General features: G+C 48.9%; 4 protein-coding genes across 6 annotated transcripts; 3 read left to right on the plus strand and 1 right to left on the minus strand.

Annotated features, from left to right (window-relative positions):
* LOC4346360 (peroxisomal membrane protein PMP22) lies at positions 1-2,644 on the plus strand. Its single transcript, XM_015793072.2, has 6 exons — positions 1-259; positions 638-739; positions 910-985; positions 1,766-1,836; positions 2,216-2,301; positions 2,405-2,644. The coding sequence occupies exons 1-6, from the start codon at positions 89-91 to the stop codon at positions 2,460-2,462; spliced, it is 564 nt and encodes a 187-aa protein (XP_015648558.1). The 5' UTR covers positions 1-88; the 3' UTR covers positions 2,463-2,644.
* Positions 2,645-5,673: 3,029 nt separating this feature from the next.
* LOC4346361 (uncharacterized) lies at positions 5,674-10,686 on the plus strand. Its single transcript, XM_015794345.2, has 11 exons — positions 5,674-5,883; positions 5,961-6,026; positions 6,195-6,290; positions 6,375-6,450; positions 6,532-6,618; positions 6,725-6,813; positions 6,882-6,974; positions 9,230-9,367; positions 9,550-9,655; positions 10,041-10,237; positions 10,362-10,686. Exons 1-11 carry the CDS (start codon positions 5,788-5,790, stop codon positions 10,428-10,430), a joined length of 1,113 nt encoding a protein of 370 aa, XP_015649831.1. The 5' UTR covers positions 5,674-5,787; the 3' UTR covers positions 10,431-10,686.
* A 356-nt stretch (positions 10,687-11,042) lies between these two features.
* On the plus strand, positions 11,043-12,463 carry LOC4346362 (ENTH domain-containing protein C794.11c). The gene has a single exon (XM_015794346.3). It carries the CDS (start codon positions 11,219-11,221, stop codon positions 12,284-12,286), a length of 1,068 nt encoding a protein of 355 aa, XP_015649832.1. The 5' UTR covers positions 11,043-11,218; the 3' UTR covers positions 12,287-12,463.
* A 170-nt stretch (positions 12,464-12,633) lies between these two features.
* LOC4346363 (uncharacterized) lies at positions 12,634-20,551 on the minus strand. 3 transcript variants are annotated; one of them, XM_015794347.2, is made up of 6 exons: positions 20,066-20,551; positions 19,886-19,983; positions 19,203-19,299; positions 19,031-19,116; positions 18,859-18,950; positions 12,634-12,978 (listed from the first exon to the last, which is right to left on the minus strand). In XM_015794347.2, exons 1-5 carry the CDS (start codon positions 20,436-20,438, stop codon positions 18,897-18,899), a joined length of 708 nt encoding a protein of 235 aa, XP_015649833.1. In that variant the 5' UTR covers positions 20,439-20,551; the 3' UTR covers positions 12,634-12,978; positions 18,859-18,896. The 3 variants fall into 3 exon arrangements, 2 of the variants coding, with proteins under 2 accessions (XP_015649833.1, XP_015649834.1); XM_015794348.3 differs by lacking the exon at positions 12,634-12,978 and adding an exon at positions 18,475-18,761; XR_001548222.3 differs by having other exon boundaries at positions 19,031-19,299.
* Between the last annotated feature and the right edge of the window lie 478 nt (positions 20,552-21,029).

The raw sequence follows: 21,029 nt of genomic DNA on the forward strand, positions 1-21,029 counted from the left end.
AGTGGAGTATTAGACTACTCGTAGTAGTTGTTGCAAATCTGGTCAGAGGAGGAGGAGAGCATCCAAGCCTAGCTAGGATCGATCGACGATGTCTGATGTGGTGGCTATGGCGGGGCAGGCGTACATGCGGCAGCTCCAAGCCCACCCGCTGCGCACCAAGGCCATCACCTCCGGCGTTCTCGCCGGCTGCAGCGACGCCATCGCCCAGAAGATCTCCGGCGTCCCCAACCTCCAGCGCAGGAGGCTCCTCCTCATCATGGTTGGTATCCATCCTGCTGCCTGAAATTTTTCCTTTCCTTTCCTGCTATATAGGAGTACTATATCTTGAACAAGTTTTATTGATCTGATCCACAAGAGAAAGATTTGGCCATCCATCCTAAATAGGAGTATCCATTAATTCATTTCATCCCCCAGGCCACCTACCAATTAAATTAAAGCACTACTAGTAAGTACTATACTCCATATGTATGCTCGCTCGCTCACGTTTCATGATTCAGACATGCACTCACTCAAGGACTTTCCATACCATCGTTATTTTCAACTTTATTAGTATCCGATTGATGAGTACTCATATCATTTCATATTAGTACCAACCAGTACTCTTCTTAATTTTTCTCATTGATGATGATGATCCCAGCTCTATGGATTTGCTTATGCGGGACCGTTTGGCCATTTTCTCCACAAGCTGATGGACAGGTTTTTCAAGGGAAAGAAAGGAAAAGAAACTACAGCCAAGAAGGCATGCATCTTTCTTTTCTTTTCTCTTTCCTCTTTTGCTCTAGCTTCGGAAGAGTAGTATATATGTTTACTGCACGCTTGCTTAATCGTCCTAGTCTGCTATATAACCTACAGCTAATACATTTCCATTTTAACAACCGTTAATAATTTGTTTCGTTCTCTGCACTACAGGTCTTAGTGGAGCAACTAACTGCGTCACCATGGAACAATATGATGTTTATGATGTACTATGGTCTGGTGGTTGAAGGTATTCCAGCTCAGTCTCAACAATTAGAATAGTGCTATGTTTTTCTTTCCGCGTCATTATTTGTATCTAGTCTTTGTTTGAAAGGTACGGTTTTCATTTACTCTAGTGGTATGACCGTGCTTTGCAACGGTATTAGGAGGAATACGGACGAATGGTTATATGTGGTTTAGTTTTATTTATCTAGTTTTTTTTATGTTGGGTTGATTTTCTCGTGAAAACGCTTTTTTTAGGTAGGCTGGTTGTTTACGTGATGGGAAAGTAGGAGGACGACTATGTTTTTACAATAGCAGAGATATATGTAATCCATTCTTTCTATAAAGCTAATGTCCACTAAATATCTAAAACTCAACATACAAACATAGTATTTATTAGCACTCCTAAAACTTAACATGCAAGCCAAGCATGCTACATCAACCCACTAAGCATACAAAACTCAACATGCAAGCATATAGTAATTATATCTACAATTTATTTCATTTTAAAACTAAACATACACATGCTAAATCATCATTCTCAAATCATTTTCATAATATTTTAATCCAAATCATTTAATCATTTTTATAATATCTAACATATATCCCGCAGCAAAGCGCATGGCATCATCTAGTTAATATTATTTAAGCATCCATTTCTTGGATGGAAACTCAATTGTGGAATGACAAAAAAAAATTTATGGTACAACCCTTTTGATTAAATTGATAGTACTGAAAATTTTATGAGTGGAAAGAGGTCTTTCCTGACATGGAAAATAATTTCCCCTAACAATTTCACGAATTGCAGGGAGACCTTTTAGTCAAGTGAAGAGCAAGCTCAAGAAAGACTACGCATCTGTCCAGTTGACAGCTTGGAAGGTACACTCACCTACCTCTATGAGTCGTTCGTTGGATATGCTGCAGTAATTTGCAGATAACCCAAAACAGAATATGTTATTGTTATGCAAAAAATATAGAATCGCACATATCATGTAGGATATTTCTTAAAAAGCATTGAAGCAGCTGACTCCTTTTAAAAATAAACCGTCACAAAGTTAAACCTTCTGGCCATGCCTAGAAAAATGTATTCGCAAATATTTTGACACAACGCGGTATATTCTGACATGATATGGTTGTTCACTGGCCAAAAATGTCATAATTATAAAGAATTTACATATGGTTTTGTCATTGAAATGTTAAAGACAAAATAAAAAATAATCATATGTAACATGGTTAATTTGAGTGTTACTCTCTGCAGTTCTGGCCAATTGTTAGTTGGATAAACTATGAATACATGCCGCTCCAGCTCCGAGTTCTTTTCCACAGCTTTGTTGCATCGTGCTGGTGAGGCCTTGACATTTTTCTTTTCTGTGTTCTCATCAGAAATTTGCTTGGAATTATTACAAGTAGTTTGTAATTCTTGGTTTGGATTCGCAATTAATTACAGGGCAGTATTTCTGAACCTGAAAGCAGCAAGGTCCATTGCCACTAGTAAGAAGGCGTAAAACAGGTAGCACGGCATGCTGTTGCTGCCGACGTTCTACTGGTCAGGACTCACTAAGAAGAAGAAACCGGACTCAAACGGCTAAGATTAGATGCCGTCATTTTACTCTTTCAGTCTGCTTGTTGAACTAATTTGTACTACGTACTAACTTTATCCCTGATATAAAACGACGTATGTTATTTATTTCTTCGATCAACATATATAGTGTACTGACCCTAAATAATTCTTTTTCATAGATCTAGACACCCCAAGCCAATTACAAAAATACCTTTGGCGTTTTGGGTGGGGATATTAAAAGTAAAAAAAAAACACACTGACATGCAAAACGAGCAATATACTAGCAATTAGAAAACATCAATCCCCCCTCCCAATTCTTTTTACCAATTGTTATGATTACGTCGAAGAAATCATAAAGAAACTTTGATGGTAAGTGGAACCTTTAGATTACCCCCGAATCTTAACATTAAAGTTAATGACCGTACGTCGTGTACATAGAAGAAACAAACAGAAAAAAAAGTACCAGTTCTATGTAACGACCCTAGTGTAACCATGACCAATTGTTGAACTAAATTATTCTACTAATCAAGCAGTTTAGATCCAACATCTCTTGCCTAAACAAGATATTAAGCGGTGTTTTACTTATTTATTTTTGAACGACCCGTGTACGAGACAGTGCGAAGTTCATATTGATAGAGCAGGAAAAAAAATTATAAGATTACAACCATGTGATATAACCAGGAAAAAGAAAAAAAATAACTACCACCCATGCACCAACAGCTCCAACTCAACATACCCAGAAGAAGGTTAGCACCGAATCGACCGCCACTAAGCATGGCCGGTCGTCGCTAGGTTAACAAAGAAACTACATTCGAGAACCCCAAATCCTAACCCTAACAACCGACACCAAGCCCCACTCTAGCCACCTCTTTGGGATTCAGAGAGAGAGAGTGAGAGAGAAGAATAGAACCATTCTCCCCCTAGGCCCTTTGACGTGGCCAACTTGCATAAGCTAGAGCACTGACACAAGAGGACATGCATCTAGAGAGCAAGCTTGCACTAGTTGTTTGGGAGGATTCGGTAAGGGGCTGCCTAGATGACATCTCCAGGGAGAGGAGCGACAAATACGCCACTGCCACCGTTCGTTAAGGTCTCAAAGAGAGCTGAGACTCGGTTTTCACTGGCAGCCCCACTGGAGGTGATGGGACGGCATGACAACGCCCTTAAGAGGGGTAGAGACACTCGAAAATGCCGTCGTTGTCCGCCGCCTGTGAGTCTACAGATGACGCCCCGATGCTTCACTGCCATCAAACCTACGCAGGCGCATGGGCACCGCTGCACCGGCACCCCCTGCCGGTCAGTCTCCGCATGCCGCCATCGCTATGCTGGCCTTTGCCGCTCGCCGACCACGCCTCGTCGCACCGTGCCGACCTCTGTCACCACCCGCTAGCCTCCATTGCCACCGCCACCGCCCACACCCCATGCCGGAGCTATATGCGAGCTGCACATGGTAGGCAGGGGCAAAATCATACTTTTGCAGCTATTTCTCTCTTTATTTGCTCTAGATATAATAAAATAATGCTGCGGGTGTCCAACAACTAATTACCAGTTTTTTTTCGGTGTCCCATAGCACATACGCGTTCTTGCAGTGTCTCCTAGCTAATTACATATTTTTTAGATATCTAGTAGCAAATTTTGCAAATAATGTTACCTATTGCGTGATTCAAATTATGTTACTTGTTGTCTGATCAATATTACGTTACCTATTGTTTGATCCAAATTGTGTTAACTATTCTGCTGACATTCTAGCTGTTTATCCCTCTGAAATGGAGAATTCAGTTATCCTTGTCAAATTATATTGTAATCACTGCAACCAGTTGTGTCACCCGCAGCCTGTTTGGACAAACAAACATATACTCCCTCCGTTCTAAAATATAAGAGATTTTGGGTGGATGTGACGTATTATAGTACTATGAATTTGAACATACTCCCTATCCAGGTTCATAGTACTAGGATACGCCACGTCCAACTAAAACCCCTTATATTTAAGGATAGAGGGAGTATTTTCCTTGAAATACTGCCAAAATTATGCCATGCCATGTAATTAAATTGAACAACCATAACTTGGAACATTTTTTTTCCAAATATTCATTTTATTCATTCAAACAGATCCAACCTACATTTCACACTCTTGACACCATCACAGCCACAACAAAAAAAAACAACCATCCAAAGATAAAGTCTCTCATTTTCTAACCTACTGTTTCTGTCCTTCGGCACAACATTTTTTATGTATTCTCACACGCCAAGACTTTGACTGAGTTTAACTCTTGTGTAGCAGCTTCAACCTCTCTAGTCTTCTCCTCTGCATTCAACCTCTCTGCTTGAACAACCAAACCAAACTCTTCTTTCTCCCTCTTGAGTGACTAAACTGTATCTTACAAATCATTCACTAAATCTCTCGTCGGCCCATCACACTAAGCAAAGAAGCCGCATCCGCCATCCTGCAAACCCCAAACACATTTTCACTCCTAGATCCAAGTCAACCGACCAAATGTGACCAAATAAACAACTTACCCGGGCATTGTAGCATTTGAATTACCGCCGACCGGTGTTATAGATGCTCCACGAGATCCACCACGCAACCTTGCCGCCGCACTTGCACATGATGGCTGGCTGGTACTCGAATGGCCCAACTCTATACAAGACGAGAGAGCCAGATGGTCAATGGGAAGACGCCGACGACGAGTCGCAGCGTGAACTAGCCATCGCAGACGAACATCTTCCCCTATCGCCGCCGTGTCAATGTCACTGCAACTCACGCCGTTGCCGTCGTAGTTGTGTTAGTGGCTAGGGTTTTGGCCTGTGTGTGTGGGGATTTGGCTGGCCAAGAAGGCGCAAGCTTTTAACCCTAACCGCGTGCTGACTTAGGCGTTCAGCGGGGTCGACGATGCCATGTCGGACGAAACCGCCGAAAGAGTAGTTTCCAACGGTTTTTAGAGTTAGGGGACAGGTTTTGCGGTTGAGCGATTCCAAGACGTATGTGAGGAAGTAGGTAGTGGGCCGAATGGAGGAAGGCCTAGCCCAATAGACAGAAAACAAGGGGCGTGCGGACTTGTCGTGTTGGTCGCGTCGCGTCCTCTCCTGATCCCCTTTTCCTTCGCCCGTTTGACATCCGCAGAAAAGAAAAGGGAAATCCTCCGATCGAAATCATCGAACCGTCTCTTCTACATCGATCGAAAAGAGAAGAGGAGCGGCGGCGAGATCCAATTCCAATCGATCCTTGTGCTGCTGCTGCTGCTGCGCTCGACGATCCCATCCGGATCTCGATGGCGGCCATGGCTCGCCATCTCCCTGCTATTCTTCTTCTCTCGTCGGCGCTGCTCCTCGCCCTTGCCTCCGCCTCCGCTTCCGCTGCTGCTCCGGTAAAATCTAGTTTCAAAGTCTTCCTAGTCCCTGCTCTTCCTCCTCTAACATGTATGTATTCCCTGTACGTACGCAGGCGCTGGCCGCCTTCGTCGATGCCGCGTCGCGCCGCTACCTGCGGGATCAGCAACACCACGACCAGGTGATAGGTCCCATCCCCAATCCTCTCTATTCCTGCTACTCTAGTTTCTTAGCTGCTGCTCGATCGATAATTCCTATGAGTTATTTACTTTATGAGTTTGGCGGCACAATCAATTCAATTACTCTATGTGAAATCTCCCGTTCATCATGTTCTATCACTCTGCAACAGGCCGCTTCAATGTCACTAGACCAAGTTTCTGCGGCTGTTTCTGTCTTGCTTGGTTTTGCACCACCACCCTCGCTACCTGCACAATCTTCTTCAAAGGTACTTCAACCTTCCATACCCTTTCTTTACATGTCTCCTGCCACCCTACTTAACCCCTTCATCAACTTTTCTTACCCCTGTCAGTTAGACAAGCTGTTACTCCCTAACCCATTTGACAGACCACGGGCTGTTTTCTTGCTGCAAATCGATGGATTCCATGGTATGTCTGTTTTGTTTCATTTCATTATTTGCACCTATTCATTTAGTGCCTCTATTGATGTATCTCTTCACCATATGTCAGCCTCCGTTGAAAGCATCACATCTGAAGCTGGTAGCATCTTCAAAACCACTATTGATGGTCTAAGCGATTCTGCTACAGGGCTTACAGGTTTCACGAAATATCTGGCAACTTCTTATCTTGGAAGCGCGCACATCTATACTTTTTTGGAACATGCCATTTTGTTATTGTAATTCATTTATCACATGCCTTGCAGATAAGGATGATCTAGTTATTGTTCATTCAGATGAATCTCCAGCTGTTGATTCAGGTTCTGAGTATTTTGATAGTGATCTCACTGACTTGGTAAGTTCGTCTTTCTTTAGGGAGGAAGTGGCATTATGCATAGCATTTATGGCGAACAAATTTTGCAGGCAAACTGGCTTGGTGGGTCCTATGAGAAGGTTGATGGCAAATTGATCATTCCCTTGGAGAGTGGAGAAAGTCTTACTTTGCTTATTACAAAGGTCAGCACCGTTTTATCCATTGCACAAATACACAAAATAGGTTCTCTTTGTTCATTTGCACATCTATGCATCTTGGATGCATGTGTTTTCTTTTTTTATGTCGCATACAACAGTCCTCAAAAGAAGGCAAAATTTCTCTGCTGATTATTACTACACTATCCTCAAAACATGCCAGTAAACTAGCACTTGATTATTACTACACTATCCTCTCTGCTGATTCATGTAAATGACAACCATTTCCCCTCTTGAATGTATTTCTTTTATGTTAAAGGCAAAATTTGTTACAGTGTCATGACCCGAGGCCATGACGCGATAACTACTGCCGAGAGGATAGCGGACGGCATTCTCTCCTGGAGAAGTGATGTAGATTTAGATTGGGGAGAAGAACATTAGGGGAATAGATTAGACTAATTGATATTCATCGCTTAACTCGAGATAATCCATCCTTTATATAGAGATGATATGACTCGGCCCTTATAAGAAACTAACTCAAACTAACTCTATCTAATCTTATCCTATCTCTGAACCAACTGATACAGTACTCGTGGTACTGTTCATCCGCTAGGACTTGGGCTCGTGGGCCTTGGCCTCTCAGCCCAATGCCCATGACACTACACCCCTCTTTTTGAGCAGCTCGTCCTGGAGCTGCAATGTGGTTCTCCTGACTTAAACAAAACCTAAAACAACTAAAATCCAAACCTTTTACATCTTGGCTGGATTTGTTATTATAAACTGAAAACAAATCTAATAACATTATGGAATGACTGGTCGTGATGGCATCATCAAACCTTGGTGGGCCCCATCCAAAAGCTGTCAAACAAAGGAGGATTTCATGCCTTGTCCCAAGCTTGGAAGCATAATTAATCTGATTTGAATAGGAGCTAGGAAATAGCCTTGACCAGCTCAAATGCACATGACGGCTGTAAGATCCTTCTTCCTCAAACTCAGCCCAGTGTGGATAAAGTTTCTTCCCAGGAAAAGGCCAATGCAACTTCTCACCGTTGGCATTGCCCCCCACGCCGCCAAGCAGTTCACTGCGTGCGTAGCTTCCTGCACTTGCGAAAACGACGCGCACTCCGTGCCAACAAATCGCGAGAATTGCAGTGCAACTAACTCAAACTAAGTCTATCTAATCTTATCCTATCTCCTAACCAACTGCTACAGTACCCGTGGTACTGTTCATCCTCTAGGACTTGAGCTTGTGGGCCTCGGCCTCCCAGGCCCAATGCCCATGACATACAGGACATTCGGAAGTTTGTGGTATTTGCTGCCAGACACCTAAAAAACGTGACACGGCTGTAGGACACCCCAAAAACTTGGTAATTTGCTGGGGGACACCGCCGCTGTTATTTTATCATTTACGAGCCAAATGAAGGGAGAAACCATGTGAAAAGGCGATTTTGACCCTTGGGACAGCAGGTTGTAACACAACTTGGTGTGGTTCAAACCAAACCCAGGACACATTCCCTCCCCTAAACCTATAAAATTGGTGGCAGCAGGAACGGCGTTGATGGTGGCGGCCATTATAAGCTGTTGCCACAAGGGCAACCTCATCTGTTGTAAATGTTTCTCGCGCCATTTGGCTTGGAAATGATAAAATAATATCCGCTGTGTCCCTCAGTAAATTACCAGGTTTTTGGTGTGTCCTATGGTCGTGTCACATTTTTGGGGTGTACAGTAGCAAAGATGGCAAACTACGAGTATCATGTAGCAAATTTTGCCTATGTTAAAATTGGATTAGGTGGTATTGTAATTTATTACTCTTTTTTGTCGGTTGAGATTGCTCACCGTGCCTCAGAACAATAATTTATTACTTGAAGTGGGCTGTAATAGTGTGTATCAATTCACTCGAAAACTATAAGAACTTAATTTGAATATTTTTTGGTGATAAATATAAAACTTGCATGTAAATTTAAGTGTGGTACTCTTACCCTACCATGACGTTATTTATTTCCTCTTGCTCATGTATTATCTGTTAATGTCAACCAGTATGCTTTCTCATCCTTTCGAAACATGTACTACTTGAACTATTTCCTCTAATAACACTTTCTCTTCTTCATCTCCCCTAAATACTTGTGGACAATCAGAATAAGAATTATTTCATCTAATAACACTTTCTCTCTACTTTATCTTCCCTAAATACTTGTGCACGATCAAAACAATCCTTATATAAATAACTGAGGGAGTACATGACCGCATTTGCATTTATGACATCTCAAGGCCCAAATTTCATTATAACTTGCATTTCTTTACAGGAAGCAGACATGGAATTTGCATCCAGCTTGATCTCCCTTCGTAAAACTATAAAAAGGGGTATTCAGGTTCATGAAGATTTCTCAGGAGGTGTCATGAGCCCTGCAGAGTTATTAGTATGCCACTTCAAAGGCATTAAGGTAAATTGTAAACATATTTTTTTAGCTAGCAGTTTGAAGATATAACTGATTTCTACAAACGTGTACTAATAACCTTGACACCTTTCCACCTAAATCCTACCTATCTGAACCCTTTTATCCTTGGTCCATCAAATGATTCTACGGTAGCATGATTAACTTGTTAATTTGACGGGTTCATGTAGGCTTTGGAAGAAGAATATGGTTCCACAGAAATTGTTAAGCAGGGAACTGATGTAGTCCGGACAGCTGTCACCAAAGCATTTGATTTACTACGTGGAGCATATAATGGTAAAGTTGACAAAAATTTCTTCAGTTCTGTTATGCATGCGTACATGCATTATCCCTTGAAGTTTGTTCAAGTTAAATTCTCCTGCGGTACTCAGGAACAAAGGAAAAAAGTGTTCTCATTTGTTCTTATTTGGAGGGATGGACTAAGAGCTGTAACATTAGCTAGCTGCTTAAAGTTATATTTGGTTATGTTTATGTTTTGGAATTGTCCATAGAGAAGTGGATATTGGCCCCTCCTCACTGGCAAATCAGTTGAACAATCTAGACCTGCCTCCGTCTCTCTCTGAAGGATTATTGTATTGTAGTTGTTACTTTTGCTATTATATAATCTTTACATTTGCAGAGCTTTGGCTTTGGTTTTAACAGCTTCGATGTTCTGATACAGGAAAAATTGTTGGGTTAGTAATATCCACAAAGGAGGCTTCACCATCCTTAGTGGGTCCAGCATCTTCACTGCACATTTCGAGATGGCTAAAAGAGACAAGCCAAACTAACACTACAATAGCCTCTTCTGAGATACTTGTTAGAAAGAGTTTGGCATGGATTACAGGGATCATTCTTCTTGTCTCTACTCTCATTGGGGTGAGCATAATTCATCAAAGTTTCACTAATTATTAAATGGATAATAATTTTGAGCAGCGCCGTACAGTTTGTAGTTTATCCTTGTGATTAAATATTTCTGAAGACTGGTGTGCTGATTGTGCAGGTTTGCTTGCTTATGAATATGCCACTTACCAGGGACACCCTCCTGTATTCGAATGTGAAGATCGATTAGATGGAATTAGGAGGGAGGGAGAGAGATTAGCACATTGATGGTTGTAATTTCCATTTTCACACGCTGCGTGGCCTTTATGGGATGGTTTTGACCTTTTTGTAGGCCATATATGTTTGACATAAAAATTGTGCTTCTGTGTGGGTCAGCCCGGCCGGAATGCAAAACCTTGTTTGTGAATTGTCACTGCCTGTACGGGGCCCTTGTTTTTTGGTTATAAATAAATAATCCAGAGGAGCCTCTGATAATTGTTCCATAATCCTGTGTCTGAATACACTTGAAGCTGGTGATCTGATATGCCGATCGATATGATGTACAACAATTGATAATACGTGCCAGGTAGCAACTAATTAAGCTTATGCAAGAGCCGGACTGACCCAACCAGGCAATCACTTGAGCCATACACAATCCATTCCATGATAGGAGAACTTGTAATGTTCGATTATGAGCAGGCATCAATATACAAGGTGGACGGCGGTGCGATGCAGATGCAATATGCAATGCATGGTCAAATTAAGGTCCAGGAAGCAACGGATGATCCTGAAATAGCCAATGGATCGGAGCTCCATCTGCTTGCACTCGTGTGATCCTCTCCTTGGCTTTTTGGGTTTTGGCAACGACCCTGGCCGCCGCCGCTTGTCTCTCTCGACCAGTAAAGTCATAATCAGTTGGTTGAATTGCCATGCATGCCATGAATAGCAAGCTATGCTTCAAGACCATTCATTAGTTTCTTCTTCTTCATCAGATCAACCAATAACCATTAGCGATCGAGCGGGAGCTAGCTAGCAAAAATGGCGACGAGGTGGCAGCTGCTGGGGCAGGCGTCGGGGTTTCTGCAGGACAAATACAAGCAAGCACGGCTGGCCCTGGGCGACGTGACGCCGGCGGAGCTGCTGGTGCAGGAGGCGACCAACAACGACGGCGGAGTGGGCCCCGACGCCAGGACCCTGGCCAGCATAGCCGACGCCGCCTTCGACATGGACGACTACTGGAGGATCGCGGGCGTGCTGAGGCGGAGGATGGCCCGCGCCGGCGACTGGAAGGAGTGGAGGCCCGTGTACAAGGCTCTGGTGGTGCTGGAGTTCCTGCTCACCCACGGGCCCGACGAGGTCCCACGAGACTTCCTGCCGGACGTTGCCGCCCTGCGCGACCTCCGCGGCTTCACCCACGTCGACGACAGGGGCTTCGACTGGGGTGCCTGCATGCAGAGGCGCTGTGACAGCGTCCTCTCGCTGCTCACCGACGCCGAACGCCTCCGCGACGCACGACGCCGCATCCGCGTCTCCCACTCTACTCACGAGCTGGTGCAGCAGCATGGTTCCCCTTCCTCCTCCTCGGGGTCCCCCTCCTCTGCTTCCTCCCGGACCTCCTCGCAGTCGCACGCCAGCAGCTGGTCCGTCGCCTCCTCCGATAGCCCCACCATGGTCTGCCACTGTGCCGCCGCCGCCGACTACCGCCACGACAAGAAGTTCGACGCCTACACGGCGGACGACGACTGGATGCAGCACCTGCAGGTTCACAACACCACCACTACGCTGGAGTACGACGACGACCACGACCACGACCACGACTGCCCGAATCATCCTCCTCTCACTACACCCCGCAGCTGGGACGCCCACGACGACCACGACTGCCCGAATCATCCTCCTCACACTACACCCCGCAGCTGGGACGCCCACGTCCACGACTTGTCCCTGCTGCAGCGGCGCGGCCGCCCAGGAACAGATGCCACCTTCTGCTCCAGGATGCTTGGCGCCGTCAACGTCAGCAGCCGGGCATCCGGCTTCCAGAGCTTGTCGCAGCCGGAACGGAGGTCCGCCAGCAAGAAGCTCCAGCGTCAGCTTTCCATGGAATATTGATCCCCCCCCCTCCATTAATTCTATCATTCCAACAACAATATAATTCCGATCCGAGTTTAGTCCAGCCAGCTAGCTGAATTGCAGAGCTTAGCCTAAGCCAGCTAGCTAGTAGCTTCTTTGATTTCTTTGGTCCCTTGCTACACTCGACTCAAATCAAATGTTATTGTTACTTGTTTCTTCCCGTGCATGAGAGCATGAGCATCTGGCTTTGTCATCCAAACAGTTCAGATTCACATGATTTCCTAGTGCTTGTGTGGCAATGCAAATATGCAATGACAAAGTGCATTGATTCTAATTCAATTGGCAAAGGTCGTGCTTTGCTGCTCTTTTCCGCGACAACCAAATCCTTGTACTGCGATGCCACTTTATAAGATAAACTACAATACCAACAACATCTTTATTACATTGCAATGCCATCCTTAAATGCAAATGCCATATCTAAATACACATCATTACCACCTTAAGCAAACCATCCATTCTAGGGAGTCATTCTCAGTAAACATCAGCAAAACTAGCTTCAGCTTTAACAAACTTCCTGCAGATGTAAACATCAGCTTGTCGTAAGAAGAAAAATTGCTTAGAAGCGACGCACCACTCTGCTAACAGACAGCTGCAGTCAAATGTACACCCTCCCTGGTCCACAACCTTTGCAGTAAGAGTAGTTTTCTTGAGCCCCATCACCCAACAAAGTACTGCAAGTACAACCCATCAATCAGCCCATTCCAATGGTAAGCACTAAAGCATGAATTACACAATACTTCAGATAAAGCAGCTTGTGCACATTGAAAAGGGTTAAAGTTGACAAAAAAATTATCATGCACTAAAACTAGAAATAAACAAAACAGCATTTTTAATTTCCTGGTCCTAAGTCCTAACTGGAATCAAACGGGTTGGACTTTAAGATGATCATACAAGATATGCCAAACCAAACCTTAGGGCTATGCAACTGGAAATAAGATAGAAAACATACTTATAGGAAAAAGACAATAACCATCTGAACTGTGGCTTGGCTTGCTCTTAAGGACACTGATTTTCAAAAGACAGAGGCAAACAGAGTATAGATTCCTTAATACATAATCACCCACCTGATGACTTAATAAGGGAAACTAATGATTAAGATATGAAGGATTACATAATCTATGATGTGTTTTATTTCCTCAATTTTTTCTCCATGAGATGTCGTGCAAGATAACAAACTCAACATTTGTTACATGATAAAGCTAAAGACAAACAATAATACAATGCTCAAACCAGCAAAGATGTCAAGCGCCTTGACGCCCAACGACGGCGGACCGCGACTACGGAGCTCGTAGTCGCGCTCCAGTCCTTCACCGCGAGGTTATCCCCCTCAGACCGGTGGCTTACGTGAGGTAGAGGAGAGATTAGGTGGTAATTCTTGATTAATCCTCAATTGTCCAAGTACAGGGAAATATATGGCCCAATTGGCCAACAAACTAGGAAACAACTTATTCCTAAAATCTCTCCTAGCCACTTCCATCTACAGCCGCGGTGATCGCGGGCGCGGGCGCAGCTGCGTCGCGCGCGTTTCCCTCGCGTGCTGCTGCGCGCTCCGCCGCTCGGCGGATGTCACGCGCCCTCCTGCGGCGTGTGTATGTCTGGCCCCACATGACATCTCTCCCCCCCTCGAGACCCAGCTCGTCCTCGAGCTGAAAGGTAGGGAACTGCTCGTGGAACGCCTCGGCATCTTCCCATGTCGCAGACTCTGGAGGTTCGCCGCGCCAGTGGACGAGCAGCTGGCGAACGCCACGCGCCAAGCGAGCACGCTGGACACGGAGCGGCTCTGGAGTCACCGTGCCATGCTGGATAGGTGGCAGAGGTGGAGGAGCTGCTGGTGGAGCGCCAACAAACTTCTTGAGGACACCCACGTGGAACACGTCGTGGATGCGGGCTTGAGGAGGGAGCTCCAGGCGAACAGCGACGTCGTTGATGAGCTCGATGACGCGGTAGGGACCGACGAAGCGCGGCTTCAGCTTGCCGGGCTGCGCTTGAGGCAGGGACGCCATGGTGCGCTGACGAAGGCGCAGCAGCGCCCAGTCGCCAACCTGATAGGACACCGGGCGGTGCTGCCGGTCGTAGTAGAGCTTCTGGAGGGCTTGAGCTTGCTCCAGGCGGTGGCGGACTTCAGCCAGGAAGGTCTCTCGCTCCTCCATGTCCCTTGCGACAGCTGCAACACGCGTCTCACCAGGCTCATACGAGCGGATGGTGGGCGGGTCACGGCCGTACACCACACGGAAGGGCGTCTCCTTGAGCGAGGACTGGTAGGCCGTGTTATACACGAATTCAGCCCAAGGCAGCCAGCGGAGCCACTGCTGGGGTCGGTCACCTGTAAAACAACGCAGGTACATGACAATGACGCGGTTAGCCGCCTCCGTCTGGCCATCAGACTGAGGGTGGAAGGCGGACGTCATGTGCAGCTTGGTGCCCATGAGGCGCATCAGCTCACGCCAAAACAGTGAAGTGAACACCGGGTCGCGGTCGGAGACGATGGACTGCGGCATGCCGTGGAGGCGGACGATGTCGGTGAAGAACGCCTGAGCCACGGACTCGGCGGTGTACGGGTGCGCCAGCGGGATGAAGTGGCAGTACTTGCTGAAGCGGTCGACGACGGAAAGGATCACCGACTTCCCGTTCACCTTGGGCAGCGCTTCCACAAAGTCGAGGCCAATGTCGGCCCAGACTGCTGTGGGAATCGGCAGGGGCAGCAGCAGCCCGGCCGGGTGAAGGTGCTCGCTCTTGTACCGCTGGCAGGTGGAACATTCCCGCACGAAGTCCTGCACGCAGCGGCGCATATTGGGGAAGTGGAAGTCGCGGCGGAGGCGGTGCAGCGTGCGCTGGACACCCTCGTGCCCGTCGTCGTGGATGGCAGCAACAATTTCCGGCAGGAGCGGCGAGGATGGTGGAATGTAGAGGCGGCTGTCGTACAGGATCATGCCGTCAACCACACTCCAGGGCGCAGCACGGGTGCCCGCACGGAGCTCCTCGTGGACAGCCACCAAGGCCGGATCAGTCGCCTGGGCCTGACGGAGGCGGCCGATGAAGTCGAAACGGTTGCCCGAGACCGCGAGAAGCGCGACCACCGGCTCCTCCTCGGTGTCGCGTCTGGAGAGGGCGTCGGCCACCGTGTTGGTCGCCCCGGACTTGTACTCGACGACGAAGTCGAAGCCGAGCAGCTTCCCAACCCAGTGGTGTTGGGGGATCGTGGCGAGGCGCTGGTCGAGGAGGTACTTGAGGCTGTAGTGATTCGTCCGGACGGTGAAGCGGCGCCCCCACAAGTACGGCCTCCAGTGCCGCACAGCTAGGACGAGGCCGATGAGCTCCCGTTCGTACGCGGCAAGGGAGCGGTGTCGGGGAGCCACTGGCCGGCTGAAGAACGCGAGCGGGTGAGCCTCCTGGAGAAGAACAGCCCCAAAGCCGTAGGTGGACGCGTCGCACTCCACGACGAAGGGCTTTGTGAAGTCCGGCAAGGCCAGCACCGGTGCCGACGTGACCGCGGCCTTGAGGGCGGTGAAGGCAGCCGCGGCGTCGTCGTTCCACGTAAACCCCTCCTTCTTCAAAAGGGCCGTGAGGGGGGCGGCGATGGCGCCGTAGTTGTGGACGAACTTCCTGTAGTAGCCCGCCAAGCCGAGGAAGCCACGCACCGCGCGTGGTGAGCGGGGCTGCGGCCAGTCGTGGATCGCCTGGACCTTGGCGGGGTCCATAGCGACGCCATCCGCCGAGATGATGTGGCCGAGGTAGCCGACGGAGGGAACACCGAACGCGCACTTGGACCTCTTCACAAAGAGGCGGTGCTGCCGCAGCGAGGCGAGTACGGCGCGGAGGTGTCGGAGGTGGTCCGCCCAACTGGAGCTGTAGATCAAAATGTCATCGAAGAACACAAGCACAAACCGGCGGAGGTAGGGGCGCAGGACTTCGTTCATGAGCGCCTGGAATGTCGCAGGGGCGTTGCACAGCCCGAACGGCATCACCAGGAACTCGTAGAGGCCGTCGTGGGTGCGGAACGCCGTTTTGTGGACGTCCTCGGCTCGCATCCGCACCTGGTGGTACCCCGACCTCAGGTCGAGCTTGGTGAAGAAGTGCGCCCCATTGAGCTCATCCAAGAGCTCGTCGACGACGGGGATGGGGAACGCGTCCTTGACGGTGAGGGCGTTCAGGGCGCGGTAGTCGACGCAGAAACGCCATGAGCCATCGGCCTTCTTGACGAGGAGGACGGGGGAGGAGAACGCCGAGTCGCTCCGGCGGACGATGCCCTGCTGGATCATGGCGGCGCATTGCCGCTCGAGTTCGTCCTTGTGAGCCGCCGGGTAGCGGTATGGGCGAACGGCCACCGGCGCCGCGTCCGGCTGGAGGATGATGTGGTGGTCGCGTGCGCGCGGTGGAGGGAGCCTGTGGGCTCGGCGAAGACGTCGTCGAAGGTGGCCAGCAGCTCGTCGAGGAGGGATGTGCTGGCCGCCGTAGAGTGGAGGCGCGGCGCATGGTCGGCCAGCACCCCGGTCCAGTGGAAGGAGCGCCCCCAGAGCTGGAACGCCATGGACGGAGCGGCAAAATCCCACACGATGGGGCCAAGGGTGGCCATCCATTGAGTGCCGAGCACCACATCATAACCTGCAAGCGGCATAACAAAGAGGTCGATGTGAAAGATGGTGCCGTCGATGGAGACCGGCGCCGCACGGATGACGCCGGGGCAGGACACCCGCTCGCCATTAGCCACGACCGCTGTGAGCCGAGGTCGGGGCTCCACCACGAGCCCGGTGCGCTCGGCTGCCCCGGCCGAGATGAAATTGTGGGTGGAACCACTGTCGAGGAGGGCGATGAGGGCGGCGCGCCCCAGGCTAACGTCGAGGAGGGCGATGAGGGCGGCTACGCCAGCGACTGCGTGCAGGGAGAAGACCGGCGACTCGGTGGCCGGCTCCTCGTGGCCAGCGTTGTCGTCGTCGTCGAGTTCCACGCCGGCGATGTGGAAGATGCGCCGGCAGACGCGATTGTGGCCTCTGCTGTACGGTTCGTTGCAGTTGTAGCAGAGGCCCAATCGGCGGCGCTCCGCCTGCTCCTCCCGGGAGAGCCGCTTGGCCTGGCGGCCGTCCCCCGGGTTTGCAGCCCCCGCGTTCGCAGCCGGGTTCGCGGCCGCCGGTGCGCGCGCGGCTGGAGGTGGAGGCGCCGGCAGGGCCAGCAGCGGCAGCGACGCGCCCAGCAGCCCACGCGCGGGAGCCCGGGCTGGTGCAGCAGGGGCTGGAGGGCCCGTGTACTCAGCCAGTAGCTCGAACTGCCTGGCCAGGCTCATGGCGGAGGCGAGGGACTGCGGGTTCTGCATTTGGACCTGCAGGCTGAGCGGTGGCTGGAGACCCCCGGTGAACAGCTGGATGCGCTGGGCTTCATCCAGCTTGCCGGCGCGGGGCAGCAGCGCCTGCCACTGGTCCTGGTACTCCGTCACCGTCCCGGTGCGGCGGCAGGACGAGAGCTCGAAGAGGGGCGCCGAGCGGAGCGGGGGACCAAACCTCAGGTTGAGGAGGTCCTTGAAGCGCGGCCAATTCGGAGTGCCCTCGTCCTCCTGCACCTGCATGTACCACAATTGGGCGACGTCGTTGAGGTTGTATGACGCCATCCAAACGCGTTCCTCCGGCATGATGCGCTGCTGCAGGAAGAAGGATTCGCATTTGTTGATGAAGATGAGCGGATCGGTCTTGCCGTCATAGCGCGGGAACTCCGGGCGCCAGTGCTTCGGTGGACGATCCTGAGGGTGCTCGCCGGAGTGGGACCGAGGTCCGGCGCCGGACGATGAGGAAGTGATGTCGGCGATGGCCTTGGCGTTGGCCTGAATGGACGACTGCATGAGCGCCACATTCTTGGTGAGGGCGTCGATGGCAGCCTTGAGGTCGCCGTGCTCAGACATGTCGCCGGCAGTGGAGGCGACGGACGACGAAACAGGGGATGGTGGAGGGCTGGTGCAGGGGCTGGTGGTGGGAGAGGAGGGGCCGGCGGCTGCTGTGGTGGAGGCTGGAGGGGCGGCGGTGGATGAAGAAGTGGATCGACGAGACACCGATACCAGGTTGTCAAGCGCCTTGACGCCCAACGACGGCGGACCGCGACTACGGAGCTCGTAGTCGCGCTCCAGTCCTTCACCGCGAGGTTATCCCCCTCAGACCGGTGGCTTACGTGAGGTAGAGGAGAGATTAGGTGGTAATTCTTGATTAATCCTCAATTGTCCAAGTACAGGGAAATATATGGCCCAATTGGCCAACAAACTAGGAAACAACTTATTCCTAAAATCTCTCCTAGCCACTTCCATCTACAGCCGCGGTGATCGCGGGCGCGGGCGCAGCTGCGTCGCGCGCGTTTCCCTCGCGTGCTGCTGCGCGCTCCGCCGCTCGGCGGATGTCACGCGCCCTCCTGCGGCGTGTGTATGTCTGGCCCCACATGACAAAAGATGATGTGCCAAGAGAATACAGCCAGTATTTGGCTAAGGGAATGTAAGAGAATAGATGTCAGTCTGTACTTCCAGAGCACCAGTTGTTTTTAGTCAAAAGCTTAGCATGTATATTGATAAAGGAACTTACTGTTTACATGGATGGCGCTTAGTAGGGCTAATATAGCTTTACTTGTGAAGGATACTTTTCTTGGGCATTTTAGGTTTCTTCTGGATGTGATTCTGAAAGACAAATGTACTAACAAAGGTAAGCATACGAAGGGAGCGATACACTGGATCAAAGAAAGAAAAATGACACAAACCTTCTGTCTTTCTAGAGCATCAACATCGGTCCTCTCTTTCCAATTGCTTTTACGCAATTTAATAGGGCGGTTCCCAACATACTTCCCTGCAATAGTGTCAAAAGTAATAAGGTAGCAGTACAAAAACGAAGCTGAACAATGGCAGTAATTGAACAAGTTGGGTACTTCAAACCATTCATTTCTTTAATTGCTCCAGCAAGGTCAGTAGGGTTTGAAAAGCTCACAAATCCATATCCTTTTGTTTTGCCAGTTCTCTTATCTCGAACAACCTGAAAGAAAGGGTAAAAGTACAAATTATGGCCAGCCTCAAGAAATACCAATAAGTACTACTGTGTACATAAGAAAACATAACAAACACAGGGAGGGAGGGAAGAGGGATTTTGGGCGAAGGGTTGAGCTAGTTATTATAGTTGGAGGGTGTTAAACATGCTCCAATATTCACAATTGCATTTTATCATATATCTGTTTGGCAAAATTATCAGGCTTTTTTTTTTCTGGACATCCTATCTAAAGTAGATATATGTCAAATGCTCCTCCTAAACCCTTGCAATATCCTATGAATTTGTTGGGAAGGGAATACATTATACAGCATACATGGATCAAACATTAAAAGTGACAACCAATGCAAAGCCATTATTTAAGTATGACATCATAAAGGGTAGAACCAGTATGCCAATAAATCTGGACATAGGACACTAACCACGCACAATACTTGGAGTAAAAATAAATGAAAAAAACCCAAAAGGACCTGCGCTACAGTTAAGGCTACCTCAGGTAAATTTTCAAAACCCCCAGCTAGCTTAATGTCCTTGATCTTGGAGTGGAAGTAGAGAGTATGTCGAAACTTTTCCATACCCTTGCCATGTTGAAGGAGGGGAACCGTGAAAAAGCTTTTGAGAGGACGTCGTCATTGACTTCATTGCCCAGATCTCCACAAAATAAGCGATAGTCATCTGTAAATATTTACACGATGAGATAGATCCAAAAGAAAAATCAATAGCATAAATAAATTAGAAAGTTAGGAGCATGACATACTGTCGGGCCAGTCGGTGAGGGTGGGATCCTCCCAGGATTGGCCGGCGGCGCGGCGGGGGATGGCTTTCTTCTTGGCGGCAGGGTCGGAGGAGGAGGTTGCGGTGGCTCTGGCATTGGCGGGGTCGAGGACGTCGCTGGTGGCGAGGGCGGCCTTGACGCTCTCGAGCGCCTCGGGGGTGATGGTCTGCGCGTCGCGTTGGAAGAGCTGCTGCGCCTGCTGCAGCTGCTGGTACTGCTGGTACTGGTAGGTGCTCGCCATCGCCATCGGCGGCGGCTGCGGCGGTTGCTGCTGCAGATGGAAGGGGAGAGGGAAGTAATTGGTCCCCGAGGAGGAGGATCCGGGAGGAGGATTAGGGTTCCGAGACGACGACATCGCTTCTTCCTTCTCTTCTTGGATCGGGCTAGCCTTCTTAATCTTATCGAATCGAATCGAATTTGGGGTGGCTTGCTAGGGTTTCGGCCTTCCGCGACGAAACTATTAATCTCACCGAATTTTAGCCAAAAAAGAAATAAAAAATCAAAGATCCAAGCCGAGGAAAGGGGAGAAAGATGTAAAATGGGCCTTGTCCTCTTCTCATCGGGCCTGCTATTTAAGGGCCGGTGTTCTTCCTATAAATTTATCAATAGCACACTGCTTCATCAAATAATCGATCTTTCACACGAGCATGCACGATCAGTTTGTGTTCTCTCCATTCTTTTATCTTCTCCTGTGCGCATGTAAGTCTTGAAATTTTTTTGAAAATATACTGTTCATCTATTTATTTTGCAAAAATATACCGGATTGTGAAGGTTTTGCACAAATATATCATTGGTATCGCTGGTTGAAAGAGCGATACCGAGGTTCGCAACTAGAAAGTGCGATAACGTGGCGATATCGTGATAATGGAGTTGAGCTGGCTGTGGAGATTATGGGTACCCCATACCCATACGGCATGGTTATCCGACTGGTTATAAGGGATAACTT

The sequence above is a fragment of the Oryza sativa genome, chromosome 8 (genome assembly GCF_034140825.1).
Source record: "Oryza sativa Japonica Group chromosome 8, ASM3414082v1".
In the NCBI taxonomy this organism is placed as follows: Eukaryota; Viridiplantae; Streptophyta; class Magnoliopsida; order Poales; family Poaceae; genus Oryza; species Oryza sativa.